Here is an 18,184-nt window from a genome sequence, read left to right as displayed (position 1 = left end):
ATATGGTCGCGCTACTCTCTGCTTGCACCAAGGAAGAACAGCACATGTGCTCATGGTTTGCCACATCAACAGTCACACGTCCGTTATTCAGGATCATATCACGCACTTATTCAATATTGGCATCAATTACGGCTGCAGATGGACGCCCGGATCTTCCTAAGCCTTCACGCTCATGCGACCCCTTTCCAACGGTTGAATCCACTGGTAAACACTTAGCTGTGGCAAAACATTGTCCTCGTATTGTGCTGAAAGTCTTCTATGAATTTCCGCTCCTGGTAAAACCTCAGACCACAAAATATGGACAAATAAGCCTGAGGTATGAGTGGGGAAGCCTCCGATTCAACATCCACAATATAATTCAGATCAATTAAGAATCAATCGATAACTCAGGAGATACTACACCAGAATGATAAAAAACAAAAATACAAAAAATGAAGAGGGCAGAAAAGTATACAGGCGATTAAAGAATGAAGAGGATAGAAAGTGTAGGACAGCTAAGGAAGAATGGCTGAAGGAAGTGCAAGGATGTTGAAGGTTGTATGGTCCTGGGAAAGGTAGACGCTGCATAGAGGAAAACTAAGGAAACCTTTGGAGAAAAGAAAACGAGGGGTATTAATATTAAGAGCTCAGATGGAAAACCACTTCTAAGGGAAGAAGACAAGGCAGAAAGATGGCAGAAACATATCCTACAGTTGTATTAAGGTAAAGATGTAGATATAATTCTGGAACAAAAAGAGGCTGATGATACTAATGAAATGGGAGCCCCATTTGAGGCCAGAATTCGACAGAGCTTTGAGAGATCCAAATAAGAACAAGGCTCTTGAAATTGATGACATTCCCTCGAGTTACTGACTGACTTCAGAGAAACCAGCATGGTGAGGTAATTCCATTCAGTGTGCAAGATGTATGGGACAGGGAATTGCGATCCAATTTTTGGCAGAATGTTGTTATACATGTCTGTGCTGACAAGTACGAACTACCGCACCATTAGATTAGAATCTCACGTCTGCAAAATTTTAACACGTATTATTTATCGAAGAATGGAAAGACAAGTTGAAACGGAGTTGGGAGAAGATCAATTTGGCTTCAGAAGAAATGTAGGAACAAGTTAAGCAATCCTGTATTTACGCCTGAACTTGGAGGATCGAATTAAGGACAAGTTCAAGTATATGGCGGTTGTAGATCTAGGAGAAGTATTCTATAATGTTGATTGAACCAAGCTATTTGAGATGCTGAAGTTCAATGAGATCAGATACTGAGAACAAAGAATTACCTACAATCTGAATAAAAATCAGTCTGCAGCGATAAGAATCAAGGGCTTTGAAATCGAAGCAGCAATACAGAAAGGAGTGAAGCAAGGCTGCAGTTTGTCCCCCTCCTTTTTGATATTTATATAGAACAAGCAAAGGAAATCAAAGAGGAATTTGGAAAGGGAATCACAATCCAAAGAGAGAAAATCAAAACCCTGAGATTTGCCGATATTGTTATTTTACCTAAGACTGCAGAAGATCTGGAGAAATTAGTGAATGGTCTTGATGGAGTTTTGAGTAAGGAGTACAAGATGAAAATAAGTCCAAAACAATGGCAATGATTAGGTTAGAAAAGTAAGTCTTAAAAGAAGTACTTGAAATAGGCCTATTGTTACTTGGGATACTTACTCACTTCAAACACTGATATAGGAAATTAGACTTTCTTTCATCTGGAGTGTGGCATAGTAAGAAGTGAAACATGGGCGATAACTAGCTCAGAAAGAAAGAGACTAGAAGCTTTTGAAATGTGGTGTTACAGAAGAATGCTGAAAGTGAGATGGTTAGATTGTATCACGAATGAAGAGATACCGAACTGAATTTATGAGAGATTGATTTGGTTAAATATGACGAGAAGAGATAGAATGACAAGACCATCTTACGACACCTGGACTTGATCAGTTTGTTTTTGAGGGAAGTGTAAGCAGTAAGAACTGTAGGTATGAATATGACAAGCAGATTAGAGCAAATATATGATGCAGCAGTTACATAGAAATGAAAAGATTAGCACAGGGTAGGATGGCATGAAAAGATTCATCAAACAGGTCTATGGACATCAACAGCAAAGTTTTTGTATTGCAATGTTGGTGGAAAAATAACGACAGTATTGGCTACAGCAGACACCAGGAGAAATTTGCAGGAGTTCAACAGCTATTATGTCAAGCGATGAGAAATTTGAACAATGACTTGGGGAAACATAAGTGTTAAAGACCTACTATGAAACATACAACCACAAATTGTCCAAATGAGAGCAAATTCTAATCTCATAGCTCAGAGTTGTCATTAGCCTGCAGAAATCTAGCAGAAAGTGGTCATCCTGAACTGGGAATCAATGGTTTCACTTCAAGAAATTAGTTGACTGCAATGTTTGGATTGCGTACACGTGAGCATCCATTCGGAAGAGGTGGGTTCAATCCCAGCGTTGGCAGCCCTGAAGATGGATTCTGTTCTACACACAAGGCTGTATCTTAAGACCAGTCGCGCTCTTCTCAACCTTAGTCCTCACCCACCCTTGCAGTGCCGAAAACCTTTGATGCATTAGCGAGACATTAAACCATTACAAAAAAAGCACATTTCTACAAAGGGATTCTCATTTGACACGAAGTTGATCACAACATCTAGCATGACAATGTTTTTTCTCCAAAACAAAAGGACAGGCATCACTTGCAACGACTGATTCAACGGTCGTCTGAGATAGTCTATAAATAATATTTGTTATGTTTTTCCACCTGTAAAATGGTGCCTAAACAATATGAGTTTTGTATCATGCAAGAGGATCTCCATTTTAAATACGATGAGTAGAAATGATCAATAGAACTTGGGGGGAAAATTACTTATTACCACAACAGTAATTGATCATTTCTTTTTATGCTTGGTCTTTTACAGAACATACTGGGAAACTGTCACTTAACACATGAAACTATAATCTACAGATGCTATTGGATTGCATTAATATTAAGTATTTTTAGTTAGCCTATGTTTGGCTAATAAGCTTACCATAAAACTGTTTCAACAATCACCTAGATCTGTAAATTTTGTTTAACTGCAACCTTGAAAAGACACACACACAGGGCATTGAATATTTTTAATTTTAAACTATTTTTTATCGCTACTCTGTGCCTGCAAAAAAAACGCTATGTGATATTTCAGCTTAGTACTTTGGCTGGAAAGGATTATCGCTACTGTACCTGTGAAAAAAACACTATGTGAAATATTTCAGCTTAGTACTTCGGCTAGAAAGGTTCAATATCGTGAGAGTAATTTCAAAGAATTCTTGCACTTACGATATATGTGCTACAGGTCAGTATTTTTGCCACATCATCATCACAGTGGTTTTTCCAGGAGCAATGACTACATGCATTCAAAGGGCCTATGAGTGTCCACATAATTCATTCCAATGTTCTTCAGTGTAGCTTTACAATACACACTAAATATTAATCCGGCTGTATTACAATCTTTACCTTGTTAACAGAATACTTAAAATTTCAATTTTGTAGACATGTTAATTTATAAATACATGCAAGAAATAAAATTTTTAAATCCATGCACCAGATCCCAAAGCAAACATATTAAAACATAGGCATCAGAAATTCTTAATTTACAAGGAAACACCACACTTTCTGAGCACATCAATTTACTTGCAATTTGGAGAGATGAAGGGCACTGCTATAGAGTTTAGAGAGCCAGTAATGACCTGTTTGAGATATTCACAATCATAGAAAATGGAGTTTTGTCAAGTAGCAATTATGAAACTATACTAACCCGTGAGATGGCGCGTAGAATGTTCGAACGCCAGAGGTCGCACAAGGCGTTCTCCTCTGTGATCATGATAAAGAGAAATAGAGCTTCACTTACGATATATTTGTCATAATTGACATTTTTTTGTAGCTGGAATATTCTAGTAACAAATACATCTCCGTTGAACTCATTTTTCATACCTTTTGTTCAAATCCTAAATCTAGAATTATAAAAATTTATTTTAACGGTAACAGAATTTTTATGAAGCTATGTTGTATTTTACAGAAGTAGTAAAACATAATTAAAACACCAAGAAAACACAATAATTGCCTACTTTAACAATGCGTGACGGAACTAATTACATAATTACACTGCCGGTTTTCCACAAATTTCTTGAACACGTCTCGGTTCTGCAGTCGTGTCCACAGCGTCTCTTTCTCGCGAGTTATTACTTTGATTATTCTCTATCCATATGTTTGTAAACTTAGTTATATCATTTATCATATCTTTAGCAAAGAACTTTCCACACATGTCGTGGAGAGCACGTTTCAACGGCCTGCTTCCACACTTGGGGTAAATGGATTCGTATTTTGTGGTGAGCAAAAGTTCTAACATTTTTAGGCGGTATGTGAATGTTCCAGTATGTTATCCCATCTCTTCCAGTATCACACGGGTTGGTTTATTGCATTTACTTCATCTAGTTTAGCAAGTTCCTGTAATTCAGTGACAAATTTCGGAATGAGAGTTGTCTTCCAATACAATGGGCATCATCATCAATTGGCTTCTCTTCTGTCTCTTTAGCAAATAACTGTCTTCTAATTGGACCATCCCTATTTGCATTCTACACTGTCCAACGGTCTTCAAATTCTTTTGTTATCTTCTTCCATGTCCATGAAGAATGTCAGAACACATTACAACTGAAATATTTACACATTGAGCATAAATGTTCGTGTACTTTCCGTAATACAAGAGGTCGCACACGGATGAAAACTCTGTCTCACTGAGAAACGTGCGGGGTCTCACATGGAGGAATGCTCCAGGCGTTCATGAAAAGTGCGCCCACACCAACAACATGATTGTTTACAACGAATCAATAACAGTGAATTTCCACTTTTTTGATACTTATATTTGCATTAAGCAAATCAATCAATCATATAGAGTACATGTTTCATTCCATTTGGAACATCTTCAGCTGTATTACAACGCTTAGGTGAAATTACAAAGTATTTATCTTCATAAAAACATCTCAATGAGTACCTTGTTTTACTTAAAATCTATGTGAATTTAAAAATGAAATAGATTAAAATCAATGTGGATGGTTGAATGGGGTGATGAAATGGGAGAGAAATGGATTTGCTTATTTTAAATATACGGGAAGGACAGAAGTTCGTTCATTTTCTTTCTTTTATTGTCTGTTGTTTTTAATGCCTAATGTTTCCAGATGTGATAATATCCCTTTGTATAAAGGGTTCGAACCCCTACCCCTTCTTCTAAAGCCGAAACTGTGACCTAAGCGACACGCCTCCTCCCTACTCTACAGCCTTGCCTCCCCCGAAGGTGGAGCAAGCTTTGGAACACACACATAATTACTTCACAAGACGGAAGGCTGCATCAGATTTCGCTCCTCCAAGGACACAGTAGATTTTGTCAACAACAAGGTATGAAACCACTCTTATATACTAGGTATCCTTGTGCAGAGTTAAAAGACTTTTTTAAAGCAATCCCTCATTTTATTTCATTTCAGATTTTGGGGAGGCTCTTTTAATAATAGTAAGACAGCAATAAGCTCCAGGGATCCTGAATTAATTGAATTCAAGAGACACTTTTATAAAATTAAAACAAACATTTGTCTTGGAAGGAGCAAAAGAAGAGAACATCCTAGTAAAATATAGAACAGTGACAACGGAAAATTATTTTTAATTTTTTTTTTATTAGTAGACAAGCAGAATACCATATAGTGAAAAGTGCTGGCAACAAAAACATTTTTTATAACATCTGTTCCAATGAACAGATTTAGGTTTACAATAGGCTAAAATAAGTAAATCCATTTCCCTCCCATTTAACCATCCACATTGATTTTAATTTATTTCAATTTTTAAATTCAAAGAGATTTTGAAGTAAAACAAGGTAACCATTAAGATGTTCTTAAGAAGATAAATACTTTGTAATTTCACCTAAGCGTTGTAATACAGCTGAAGATGTTTCAAATGGAATGAAACATGTACTCTACATGAATGATTTGCTTAACGCAAATGTATCAAAAAGGTGGAAATTTACTGTTATTGATTCATTGTAAATAGGATTTGATACGGGAAATGAAGCCGATTTCTTGCAAACAGGATTGTTGCCGGGCTAAAACTTCTCATACCACTAGCCAACAGTTTCAAGAAAAGTTATTGAAGGCACAGCCCACAAGCACAATCTTGTGACATACATTTGTACTTATTTAAAGGTCGGACAAAAACTCTGTTTACGACCTCTCAAGGGTTAAAGGCTTCTTTTTGTTCATAATAAAATTATAGTATACTAATGGCCTGTCTCAGCAATAGCTACGGAGACTAAAAATGAAATGAAGCATGAACAATAACAGAAAATATATTGAACTCTGGAAGACCATTTATTTGCCTTTAAACTTACACTTCTGTTGCAACTATACATATGGGATTTTGTAACCTTGGCAATTTATAGAATTTTCACAATGAATTCTGTTCGCAAGACTTGAATCTGTCACATAATGCTTAGCAATTATCAGTTCGCAGTAAATCTGAAATGTACCTGTGAATCATCCCCTGAATCTTAAATCAGTAAGGACCTAATCCTGAAATGTGGCTAACGGTTAGCAGAGAAGAATGCAAAGGACATATACCTTATATGGTTCACAAAATTATTATCATGTACATCATATACCATTAAGTCCGTCATTTACTTGAAGTTATCGAAAATAAACCAAACCATTGTGGCAACACTAACTGAAATCTCCATTTACCATTTCTGCAGTGAAATGTGCTTGGCAGTGCATGCAGATTTCATTTAACAACCCTCCCTTGAATAATTCAATGTAAGTTTCATAATAAAAGACTTTATGAAATATAGCCATCTATTGGATGAACATAGATCTGAGCAGCCAACCTTCACAGTCTTCTATCGAGCTGGCATAGAAAGATCAGCGGAGACAACTTTCATAGAGGGATCTACCGGCTAATACAGTTAACTGCAACGACCCACACATTGTAGTATTCAAATAAATAACTGCATAAATAAAGGATTTAACGAAATAATATTTTTCTAGTAATCTAGTAATCCTGAGATGGAGACCTTTCTTTTGATGTATATAGGTGTTAGTACTGCAGTTTCCAAAACATTGTGTTACACATTCAAATTATATAAACAAATAATTAACACACTCTGATTTGTGTAGTTTTTATAAAATGGCTGTTGTATTTTGATTTCTTCTGTACATACACGTGTTGCGTTGATTGGTAAGAATGACACAACAGCCGAGGACAGAGGAGCGGCTATATTGCATGAACTACTGTGCAGATACATGCTGCTCAATCTTAATGGTGTATTATTAAGGAACCATTTTGTGTTTAGAAAATGGTGTTTGTTCATTATGTTAAAAAAATAAAAAAAATAAAATAAAAACCTACTATTGTAAGTCTTCCTCTCGTACACTATGAAAATGTCACTAAGGAAAACCTGATTTTTAGTTTAAAATATTCACTTTCTTCAACATGAAATTAATCCTTAACCAGGATTTGTATCCATAAATTCATACAGAAACTACCTCCACTTAAGTGAAGAAAAATGAGATGCAGTTAATACAAGAGAACCAATGGACAACCGTTAATCTAATACATATTAAGAGTATGAGCATTCAATGTGTTAAACAGATAAAGTCTTCCCCCAAAACATAGCACGCAATTGTTTGCATCATTAGGCAAGTTCACAGCAGGAACACATCACAGTTGCACCTTACAGCACGTTTGTTAGACAAAGCAAAACATTCTGCATCTTTAAAAGCAGGTATGGATGAGATAAAATGCTCTCTTAATAAAAACACTTTTACATCTCTGAAAAAAAAAAAAAAAAAATCAGTTGCTATAAGAATACTATTTAAGAAACAAAGCAACATCGAGGGCAGTTTGTCATAAATAAGCAATGGTTATCTTCTAACATTTACTAATGTTGTCAGGGTAGGGATGATTAGCTAAAGGCTTTCCACTCACAAGAGTAACTTGTTTGGGTTGGTGAGAACTGAATGCAATAAAACATGGGAGGATGATGAAATAGGAAATCAGAACATCGCAGTACGTCTGCTGTCATTACGTAGGTGGTCCACAGTATGACAAAATGAGCAATTCTAAACAGGAATTCAGTTGTTTCCTCGCTTGTGCTAATAAAATATTATAACCTGTATATGACCAAGGCTTCATACTACATAATATTTTAGCTTCCATTATAAACAATATAGAAATATTAAAATCCTCATGTTTTGATACATTCATGTACTACAAGTGTTAAGATATATTTGTTAGTGTTGTGTCTAAATCATATTTTCAATATGAAACATTTTATGCAACTTTAAAATATAACTATCGGAGTATTTCTACAGTGCAAACAAACGGTCATTCTGCACCAGAATTATCATTAAACTCAGGCCATGCTGATTGACCAAACATTCACACGAGTTTCAGTAAATTTGTCTCGTCGAACCCAAACTGTTCCCTTGTCAGATGACCAACACTCAAATCATGGTGGATACTCTGCTGGAATTTAAACCGGATGTGTGTGGTGTCAGGAAGGACATTTGGTCTTAAACATTGGCCAACCCCTAAAATGGGCTAGAGTGGATCAAGCTATCCCAGAAAAATCGAGAATAAGCAGAGAAATGTTTTATCAGATTATCTTGTAAAGACAACATCAAGCCTTACTTAATCATAAGAAAATGTCTTCTTTCAAGGAAATTGCCCCCAGCACATTCTTCTGACGATTGAAGGTCATTATGGTATGAACAGTTAACAGAAAATTTGGGAACACAAATGGTAACTAACTCCATGAATGCAGCAAACCATCCAACCTATTTCTAATACAGATGAAACTGGATTATACACAATCTAGTTGTACAGGGTTCAGAATTAAGAGCAAGTGAAACCACAGTATTACATAATCATCTCCTGAATTATATGTATTCTTATTCCATACTTGCTCTCAGAACACATCAAGTGTATAACAGTGTGACAAATGAAACTCTTAACAGAAAACAGAAGAAAGAACTGCAATAGTGGTGCTGGTAAACAAAATGAGAAAAATGCTCAGGTGACATTTTACTCCAGTAGGTGTAAATGACACACTACGTAAGAGATTTAATTTCCACATCCATGCAAATGACTGACCAGTAGGTCTATAGCAGACATGGGTGAGAGAAAAAAAAAAATGTATCTCCCTAGAAGAAAAAGTAAAATTTATTCGAGAAATAGAGGATAGTTTTTGAAGTAGATATTTCGACTGGTATTGTTTTATTGTGGATTTCCTTTTGTGTAGCTTTCATTTTAAAAATATCTGAATTAAATATTGTTTAATGAAAACTTCCAGTAAAAGTCCAACCCTTCTCCTGCTACTCTACAAGGTGAGGTATGAAGAAAGACTAATCTTTGTAGCAAATTTTTATGACTGGATGCCCTTCCTGAAGTCAAGATTAGAGGAGTTAATGAGATTAAATTAATGGCATGATATAATAAAATAATAATAGGGAGAGGATGAAACCTGCTGGCGGCATTCTGTCGAATAGCACCAGGGGATAAGCTCAAGTATCAATTAGCTAGAACTAAATGGAGAACAAAGTAACTAACTGTACATCCAGATGGCACGCACAAACACCATTTTGTCAAGAGGTGTAAGAGCACAGGAGGTTTGAGAACATCTAGCATTTCCAGCACAGTTTTATTCAATAATATCAGCAGTATTTGGAACTATTCTCCTAAATAATTTCCAACAGAAGTGGTAATAAATGTTGAGAGCATTTTATTTCAATTCCATATGGCAGTCTGAAAAGGTTAGTACAGCACACACAACCCACATTTAATTTCATTTACTCTACGCCCAATTACCTCTGGAGTAACTTCCTCCTCCTCTGTCTTGGCTGCGGTAATCGTAACTGTCTCGACTGTCCCGACTGTCCTGGTGCGATGAGGTGCCCCCTTGAGATTCTGTTCTCAACAAGGTGAGAAGTCACTAGTTAGTTTTAGAACTGAAGGACATTTTCCACTTTAATACTTCACTCACTTTACATTGCGAACAAGTACAAGTACCACTTAAATTGTAACAACATTATTAGTCACAATCCTTGCATATTTCAAATGGTATCAAATCTGTGATTTCATACAGAAGCTTCATCCCCCGTACCAATCACCCCTATGAATTGTTACCATTCATTGCTGTAATATGAAATCAGCATTTAACATTCCTAATAACGCAGCTCTATTAGAGGAAAATATAAAATCACATCTCGCAGAAGAGGCAATTTCTCTTCGTATTACAGAATGAAGTCACCAGCAGGTGCCTGTCCGTGCGGGCTAACGTCAAGAACACCAAAGAGATTTTGAGAGGTTTTTATCACTGTACTTGTCAAGAAAAGTATAGCTGTAGGAAAATCTACAGGTACGGAAGTCAAGCACTAGAGATCTTACAAGAGAAGGGCGCGTACCAGGGATTCAAGGACCTTCTGTAAACTTTGCACACGCACATTAAATGAGTGAAGAATAACAACAGCCAAAACATCTTTCGGAAATTAACTCGTACGACCTACAGAAAGCGTTTGCATGTTTGAACCGGCGCGCTTGGCTACGCAGGACTCCAGCGCGTGCTGGGTTCACTTGTCAAGGAACCATTGATCTTTTCTATTCTGTTAGCAATTGCGTAGCACAGTGTGAAAATGATTTAGCGGCATTAAAAGAATTTAATTCCTGCATTGATTTTGGGTCAATATTGGCAATAGATTGTTACAGTGAAAATAAAGGTTAATTAGCATAACAAGGGACGTTACACACAAAAGCACGATACTCCATATATTTTCTGCAACAGTGATGCCCAGGGTAGAAATGCTGAAAACACAAAGCGGTTCTACACCAACTACACATAACGAAGTGAGGTTGGGGTTAATATCACGTTCCATATTTTTCTTCCAACACAAAAATAACTTTGATAAATTCATTACCATTACACAAACAACCATGTGCCCCATACGACTATAAGCGTATGTCAGCATGGGCTCAAATCAGCTGCTGGACAGTGCAAGTTGTGGGTAGGGTATAGAGTAGCGGCCTGCATAGCCAAGCGCACTAATTCAAGCATATGAAATATGCTACACTACCTATGCTTTCTGTAGTTCACACAAATTTCCCAAAGAAGTACTTTGGCCATTGTGTTATTCTTGACTAATTTAACGCGTGAAAAATTTACGCAAGATCCGCGATTCCCCGGTAAGCGGCCTTCCCTTGTTAGTGAAATTCTAGTAATAAGCAGGCAGACAGAAGGGTCTTGCAAAAATGTTGCATAGCATTACATTACATTCAATATCTGTCAGCAGAAAAACCCCTAATATCGCCCACAAGGAAATATCTTAAGGCCTATCGCTAGAAATTCAAAACTGTTCCAGTGCGAAGCCAGATGAGTCACTAGTAAGTAAATAACCACACCACAGGATCACAGTTTCAACACTGATATAGACCTGCATTTGAATGGTTTGAGATGATTGAAGTATACTGTATTTCTAACATTTTTAGGTCATAGAAATCCTCCCACATTCTAATTTGTCTAATAACATTGTTAAGGTAGCTTTAAAGTAGGATAACACCATTTTATTAATTTGACAAGATTGGGGTCATTCATCCATCAATACATGCCAATAAATACATGTCGTAATAGCCACTTAAAATGTAAAAATAATAATATTTATTTATAATGTATCTAAAATACATTTGCAATTTTTACACTTGCAAAGAACTTAATGTGCTTATCTGCTGGTGAACTCTTCATATTTTTATACATGGTTTATACACTGTTTACAACATTAGTAAGGTTTGTACATTTCTTTTTTTTTTGCTAGGGGCTTTACGTCTCACCGACACAGATAGGTCTTATGGCTACGATGGGATAGGAAAGTCCTAGGAGTTGGAAGGAAGCGGCCGTGGCCTTAATTAAGGTACAGCCCCAGCATTTGCCTGGTGTGAAAATGGGAAACCACGGAAAACCATTTTCAGGGCTGCCGATAGTAGGATTCGAACGTACTATCTCCCGGATGCAAGCTCACAGCCGCACGCCTCTACGCGCACGGCCAACTCGCCCGGTGGTTTGTACATTTACATTGTCATAATTACCATGGTCATTTCATCCTGAGGTGTAGGCTTTTATGAACCCCTGAAAGTATCATTCAGAATAGATAAGCCTGTGATACATTTTTCATTCATGAGCAAATATTTACACTGTAATTTTATTTTCACATCTTTTTTTTTGTTGATATTTTTTCTCAACTGTGTCATTTCTGAGCACAACTTCTTCAAAAATTTAGGAAATACAACGTGTGTTCTGGATCCATATTTGTTGTAGAACCTGATGATCTGAAAATAGTCTTGTTCTATATATATGTTCATTTACAATTCTATTTCCAGTAATCTTCACAACAATAACCTAACAACAATAATAATAAGCAATAGTCTTTGGTGACCAGTAGGGAATCAGAGTCCGCAGGGAAAAAAAAAAAATGCCCATTAAATCACTACGGTGTAGACAGGCTTCCACAAATGGTGTGCTAGTCACCAGCACAGAAATTTATTATGAATAATTAAAAGGAACCTAAAATTGTCTGATCACTGACTTTAGTTCACATGAAATGTTGAAATGTCACGTGACAGCAAGTACTATGGTGAAAAAGACATACGTGAACGTGACTAACACTAGCACTGATATCCAGCACGGTGTATAGACAAAAATAGGATCTCTCAGTTTACATTCATGGTGCAACAGGACTAAATGTACAAACTGAAGACTTGAATAATCAGTATCTTATGGATATGCCATTGTAGGAACAGCTACTCAAAAGAAATGAATCACATGAAAGGTTAAACTTTTAATGGGTAACTAACAGGTGCTCACATTTCAGAGTTTTATGAGATTTTGTACCACACAGAGCTGTACGCATTTAATACCATGAATTCACTTACTGAACACCTATAAGAATTAAATGGCGTAAGTAAGGAATCTCCACAAGGTACAAAAAATGAACTATGTTTTCCTCCAAATTACACACTTGGATCTAAAAATGATAACAAACACATCAGGCCTTGATCCTTATCAAAATGTAGATAATGGAACATTACTTTAAAGAACTGGAATTTGTACCAACATCAGCAACCAAAGCAAACTTTTTTTTAAAAAATACTTGCACAATATCCTTACTTCTAGAATTTGTCACATACTAGCTGTACCAGTTCTACTGCATGTTAATTTTTAGACAGACCAGTATTGAGGAATATATTAAGAAGCAAAAGGCTTGCATAGTAAGCATGTGCTGGCAATTGAAAAGTTACTATCACAAGAAATGAATAGAAGTTCTGCATTTGTAAGAGACTTATCCTAGACTTCAAATTGGGAAGTTCAAATGAGAAATAATAATAATAATAATAATAATAATAATAATAATAATAATAATATAGCATGTGACTTCCAGAGAGGTGCAGGTCTTTTGATTTGACTCCCGTAGGCGACCTGCACATCGTGATGAGGATGAAATGATGGCAGATACAGCCACTTCCTGTCCCAGGGGAATTAACCAATTATATTTAAAATTCCCGACCCTGCCAGGAATCGAACCCGGGACCCCTGTGACCAAAGGTTAGCACGCTAACCATTTAGCCATGAAGCCGTTTGGAACACAGTATTCAGACAAAACTATTTTTCACTTTGTTTATATTTTTGAAGAAATTTTATATCTTACAATGCATACCCTCTCAAAAGCCTCTGTGACTAATAGAACAAAGCTACAAGTTTATTGAAAAGAAAACAAGACAATATTGTGGTTTAGAATAACAAAAACAGAATGAAATTAATTTATGTGGCTTTGCATTATGGTACACTTACTTATAGATAAATCATACATATAAATAAATAACAAGGGAACATGAATGGGATAAACACAATGAAATGTCAGCAGCAGAAGAGGGAGCAACAGAAAGGGAGACGAGGACAAACAAAGCACAGGACAAGAACAATGTCAAAAAAATCCCCTATGGCACTATACAGCCCTCATGAACCTTGGCCTACCAAGCACCTGTAGTTCAATATTAAGGTCTGCCAATTACAGGCTGACACATCTGCCAGCATGACAAATCCTCTCTGGTGTTATTCTAGGCTTTCTATACTAGGGGTGCTATACCATCAGATAGCTCCACAATTTTCACATAGGCTGAGTGGAACTAAAATCACCGACTTGGCTGGGAATAATCGAACCCAGGGTCTTCGGGTAACGGACTGACCTGGTACGCCTACACAACTTGGCTGGCACATCTTCACCTACTTTCAAAACAGACATTTTCCCATCCACAAGAGATAGTCTAGACAGTCAAAAGCTCTAATTCTGGTCAAAATGGTCATCTGAAATATGTGGTACTGTAAAGTGACAACCCAAAGGAGGCAGGGCATCTCCAATGACCACAGCAATAACTGATAAGGCTTAAGATAAAATCACAATATTATAAATAGTATTCTCTTTTCATACATACAAGAGTTCTAACAAACTAACAAGAGCATCACAGGAAGGACTTTTTTATCTTGAGGCAGTCCATATCACAAAATTATACTGGGATTAAACTGATAGTTCAAGTTTACTGTCAACAGCAAGAGGAAGCCCAGATTAAGAAAACTGACCTACATGTCACTGACAGGCACGTTCAGTTTCACCTAACCAGCGATATTGTAATGATCCTCCAATTGCTATGGCGCTAGGGAGAAGATCTAGCAATAGGAATTCTGTAGTGAAGGAGGTTGCCTTCCGTGATATCTAATAGGTTCTTAAATTTAAACAATTAAATTAAAATATTTCCAATCCTGTATTTCCATTACTATTCACCATAGGATTCATTTGCACAGCTCATACATAAGACTGGAAATTTTATTGCCTACAACTTTTGTTATCAACAGGATCAGTAATATATTTGAGAATTAATTTGTAGACCTTCCCCTAAAGTACCAGTTCAAGCAACATCAATATAACTGAATCAGTGGTTCTGAAAATGGCATCAGTCAAGGACTTAATATCCAAAAATGTTGGTGGAGGCTAGTTCAAGCTGCAAGTGTATTACACGAGGACATTTTTTCAACTGATTTTAAAAACTGGTGGCAGAAATTTTATAAGAAAAAAGTCTGTGTAGAATCTTTATGGAGGAATGTTCCTAAAAAGGAAAAAGAACAGTTTAGCATGTCAAACTATTACACGTTTATATGTGACGAAGAACAAGGGAGCAATGAAAGTCTGCAAATTTATTGAGGTCCCATAGTTTTAAGTTGGCAAAATGTGAAACAATACCTTTTCCTACTGTGAAGGCATACATAAGTGTCCAATTAACCCTAAAAAATAGATAACACTACATTCCTGAAGAGCACATACCATTTTACGCTGATATATGTCAGTGGTCAACAAAGGATGGAGAAAAAAGAAAAAAAATTCAATTATAAATTTCAGTTTTCAACATACAGTTTTTGGTTTTAATGTGTCTTAAAACACTGCAATTCTCTCGTTTCTCAGTACAATTACACAACATTAAAATAGTTTATGCTACATCATGTATGTTTTATTATTTTTTATTCCCTCTCTTTTGGAAAGGGCATCAGTCGTATCGTTTAATTAAATTTGTACAAACTCACCTTAAATGTAAAAAATCAAAAAGGGGTAGAATATGCCTTTTGACAATAAGTAACAAGGGATAATTTTTTTAATATATGTCAAGTTGACAACTTCTTAATAAAGTATTTTTTTCATTTTCCCAAAAGTTGAAGAGTCCACCGACTTATGCCCTTTTCAAAACCACTGATTCAGTTATTTCAAATCAGCCTGGCTGAGTATAAGCAGTATCCTGCTACGGCACTTGAGTAGACCGCACAGCCAGCTCCTCCACGTGAAATGTTGAGTGGTGTTACAAGTCTATCCCCTGAGGGAGCCGACAGTTTCCGACAGATGAGCCTCAGTGGTTGGAATGAAAATTCCTCAGCAGAGGAAATGTCACTGGAATCCATCCATGCTGTAAGCAGTTTCAATATATCCAGTGATAAGGTAACTGGTAGCGCTGTAGGCTCAGAAGAGTTTGTGGGTGATGAACCATTTATGGCAGGGCTGTCCAACGTTCGTTTCTACCCGAGCACATTCACGTGATAACTAAGGGTATGCGGGCGCCAGGTACGATTCCACTAATTCGACTACTATTATCGGTACTGCGACTATATTATTATTTAAATAATATTAGTCTAATAATAATAATAATAAATCTAGAATTAAAAATTATATGAAAATATATTTACTCGCATAATTAATGTGAAATCGGGCACTGCATGCTCGCTGCAAGTTGAGGAAAGTCTGGTGTGTAACTGGAACAGGCTGCTCTTAACGTGTCATCCAGGTGCGAGTCTATCAGGCAGGATCGGTATTCGTTTATTATATTCATAGTCGAAAACGCGACTTCACAAAGATAGGTTGAATCAAAACAAGATTGCATCTTCATAGCAACACTGCTGGTAATGGGATATTTTTTACCGTCCACCAGAGTCCAGAAATTGCCACATGTTGCGATTTCAAAGAAAGGTCTGACTGAAGGCTTAAAATTTCCATTTCTAATTCTTCAGGATTATAGTTTTCGAATATTTCACACACCCTTCTTCCAAGCTCACAAATGTCAACAGAAGCGAAGTGATTGACAAACATGATCACTGGTTCAAGCATTGAAAACTGGCTAAATTTGCTACCAAATTTGGACCCAAGAGTTTCAAGATGTTTAGCAAGGGATGAAAAACCACGCTTGCCGCCATTTACTGTATCAGCCATAGATTTCAAATTTGGAAAATGTGAAAGGGAATTTCTATTTAAATGGACAATCCATGCCTTAAGTTTCTTTTCAAATGCATTGACAATACTTATCATACCTGAAATATCATGATCTTTTCCTTGCAATTCGAGATTTAACTCATTCAATTTTGAGGTGATATCTGCCAAGAATGCTTATTCGATTAGCCAAGATATATCATGAAGTTCGTGATATTTCCCAGGAGATGATTTCATAAAGTCTCGTATCTCATCCAACAGGCAGCAAAACCGTTCGAGTGTTTTCCCCCTATCTTACGTCTGCATGAAGGATCAAGGGTTATGAATTTCATTTTGTTGGTCCGTACTGAACTGAGAATAACATATGAATAGTAACACAGTAAGGTTTCCACCTATTCAGTACTAATATGTATTTACAATGTTATAAATTACAAGGAACTAGTTTCGACCCGCCTAGGGGTCATCATCAGCCATATTAAAGCATACATAAGTATTTTGTCGAATCCTAAAAACATGTTATTTTTAACTGTAATAATCGTATGGATTTTATAATTTATAAAGTGAAGTTTGGTAATGAGATGAGAAATGTTAGTATGGTACAGGTGAGTAGTAAATAATAATATATATACAAACAAGTTTGGAACAAAGTACTAGTGGGGTGCTTAGAGTTGTAAAATATAACCTCGTGGATGTCAGTAGTCCTCGTACTAAAGAAACGATGTAAAATGACACATATAAACATATATACAAGTATGTACAAAGTCTGGAGAGTAAAGAGTGATACTCTTTTAATGTTGAGTTGGCTTGACACTGATCACTTAAGCGGAGAAATTAGGTATTTGGTGTATTAAAGCTGTGTTGGTCAGTTGCGTTGTTGGTTGTTGGACGTGAAGTTGTTTTTGAATTTCTGGTTGAGAAGAAGGTGGAAACTGCGCGTAGATATATTGATTCTCAGTTCTTAGCAGAAACCAAATTGGACCTGTTTAAATGGAGAAAGTCAGTAAAAACAAAAATGGAGATAGGAAAAGGTTAACATAAAGTGAAAGGACGCTTACCTCGCGCTGCGGTGTGTGTAGTATAGCTGATGGTGTGCGATTGGTGGCGGGGAGAGAAGTGTGGGCAGAGAGGAGGGCAGGCGCGTGCGGGTTAGGAGGGGGTTAGGAAGAGTGGGGGTGGCTTGGGGTGAGGTGGGGGTGGGGAGCTTTTAAGGCGGGGCTGAAGGGTGCGGGAAAAAGGGTAATTGTCTCGGAAAAGTACCTTTGATTAGACTTAGGATTGAGTTTTGGTTGGCTGCATTATTGTTTCTGAGGAAAGTGATGAATAGATCGAAGAG

At 36.7% G+C, this 18,184-nt stretch overlaps 1 protein-coding gene across 3 annotated transcripts in view; it reads right to left on the bottom strand.

Moving 5' to 3' along the window:
- Positions 1–18,184, bottom strand: part of bel (ATP-dependent RNA helicase bel) — a 173,206-nt gene that overhangs the window by 129,216 nt on the left and 25,806 nt on the right. For 2 of the 3 annotated variants that reach the window (XM_067157812.2, XM_067157813.2), the window contains exon 3: positions 9,875–9,973. The exons of the other annotated variant lie outside the window; for it this stretch is intronic. In XM_067157812.2, the coding sequence (XP_067013913.1) occupies positions 9,875–9,973 (99 nt within the window). The remainder of the gene's footprint in view (positions 1–9,874; positions 9,974–18,184) is intronic. 3 annotated transcript variants of the gene reach the window in all.

Source organism: Anabrus simplex, chromosome 14 (genome assembly GCF_040414725.1).
Source record: "Anabrus simplex isolate iqAnaSimp1 chromosome 14, ASM4041472v1, whole genome shotgun sequence".
NCBI classification, from domain to species: Eukaryota; Metazoa; Arthropoda; class Insecta; order Orthoptera; family Tettigoniidae; genus Anabrus; species Anabrus simplex.
This window is presented reverse-complemented; position numbering and strand designations above follow the sequence as displayed.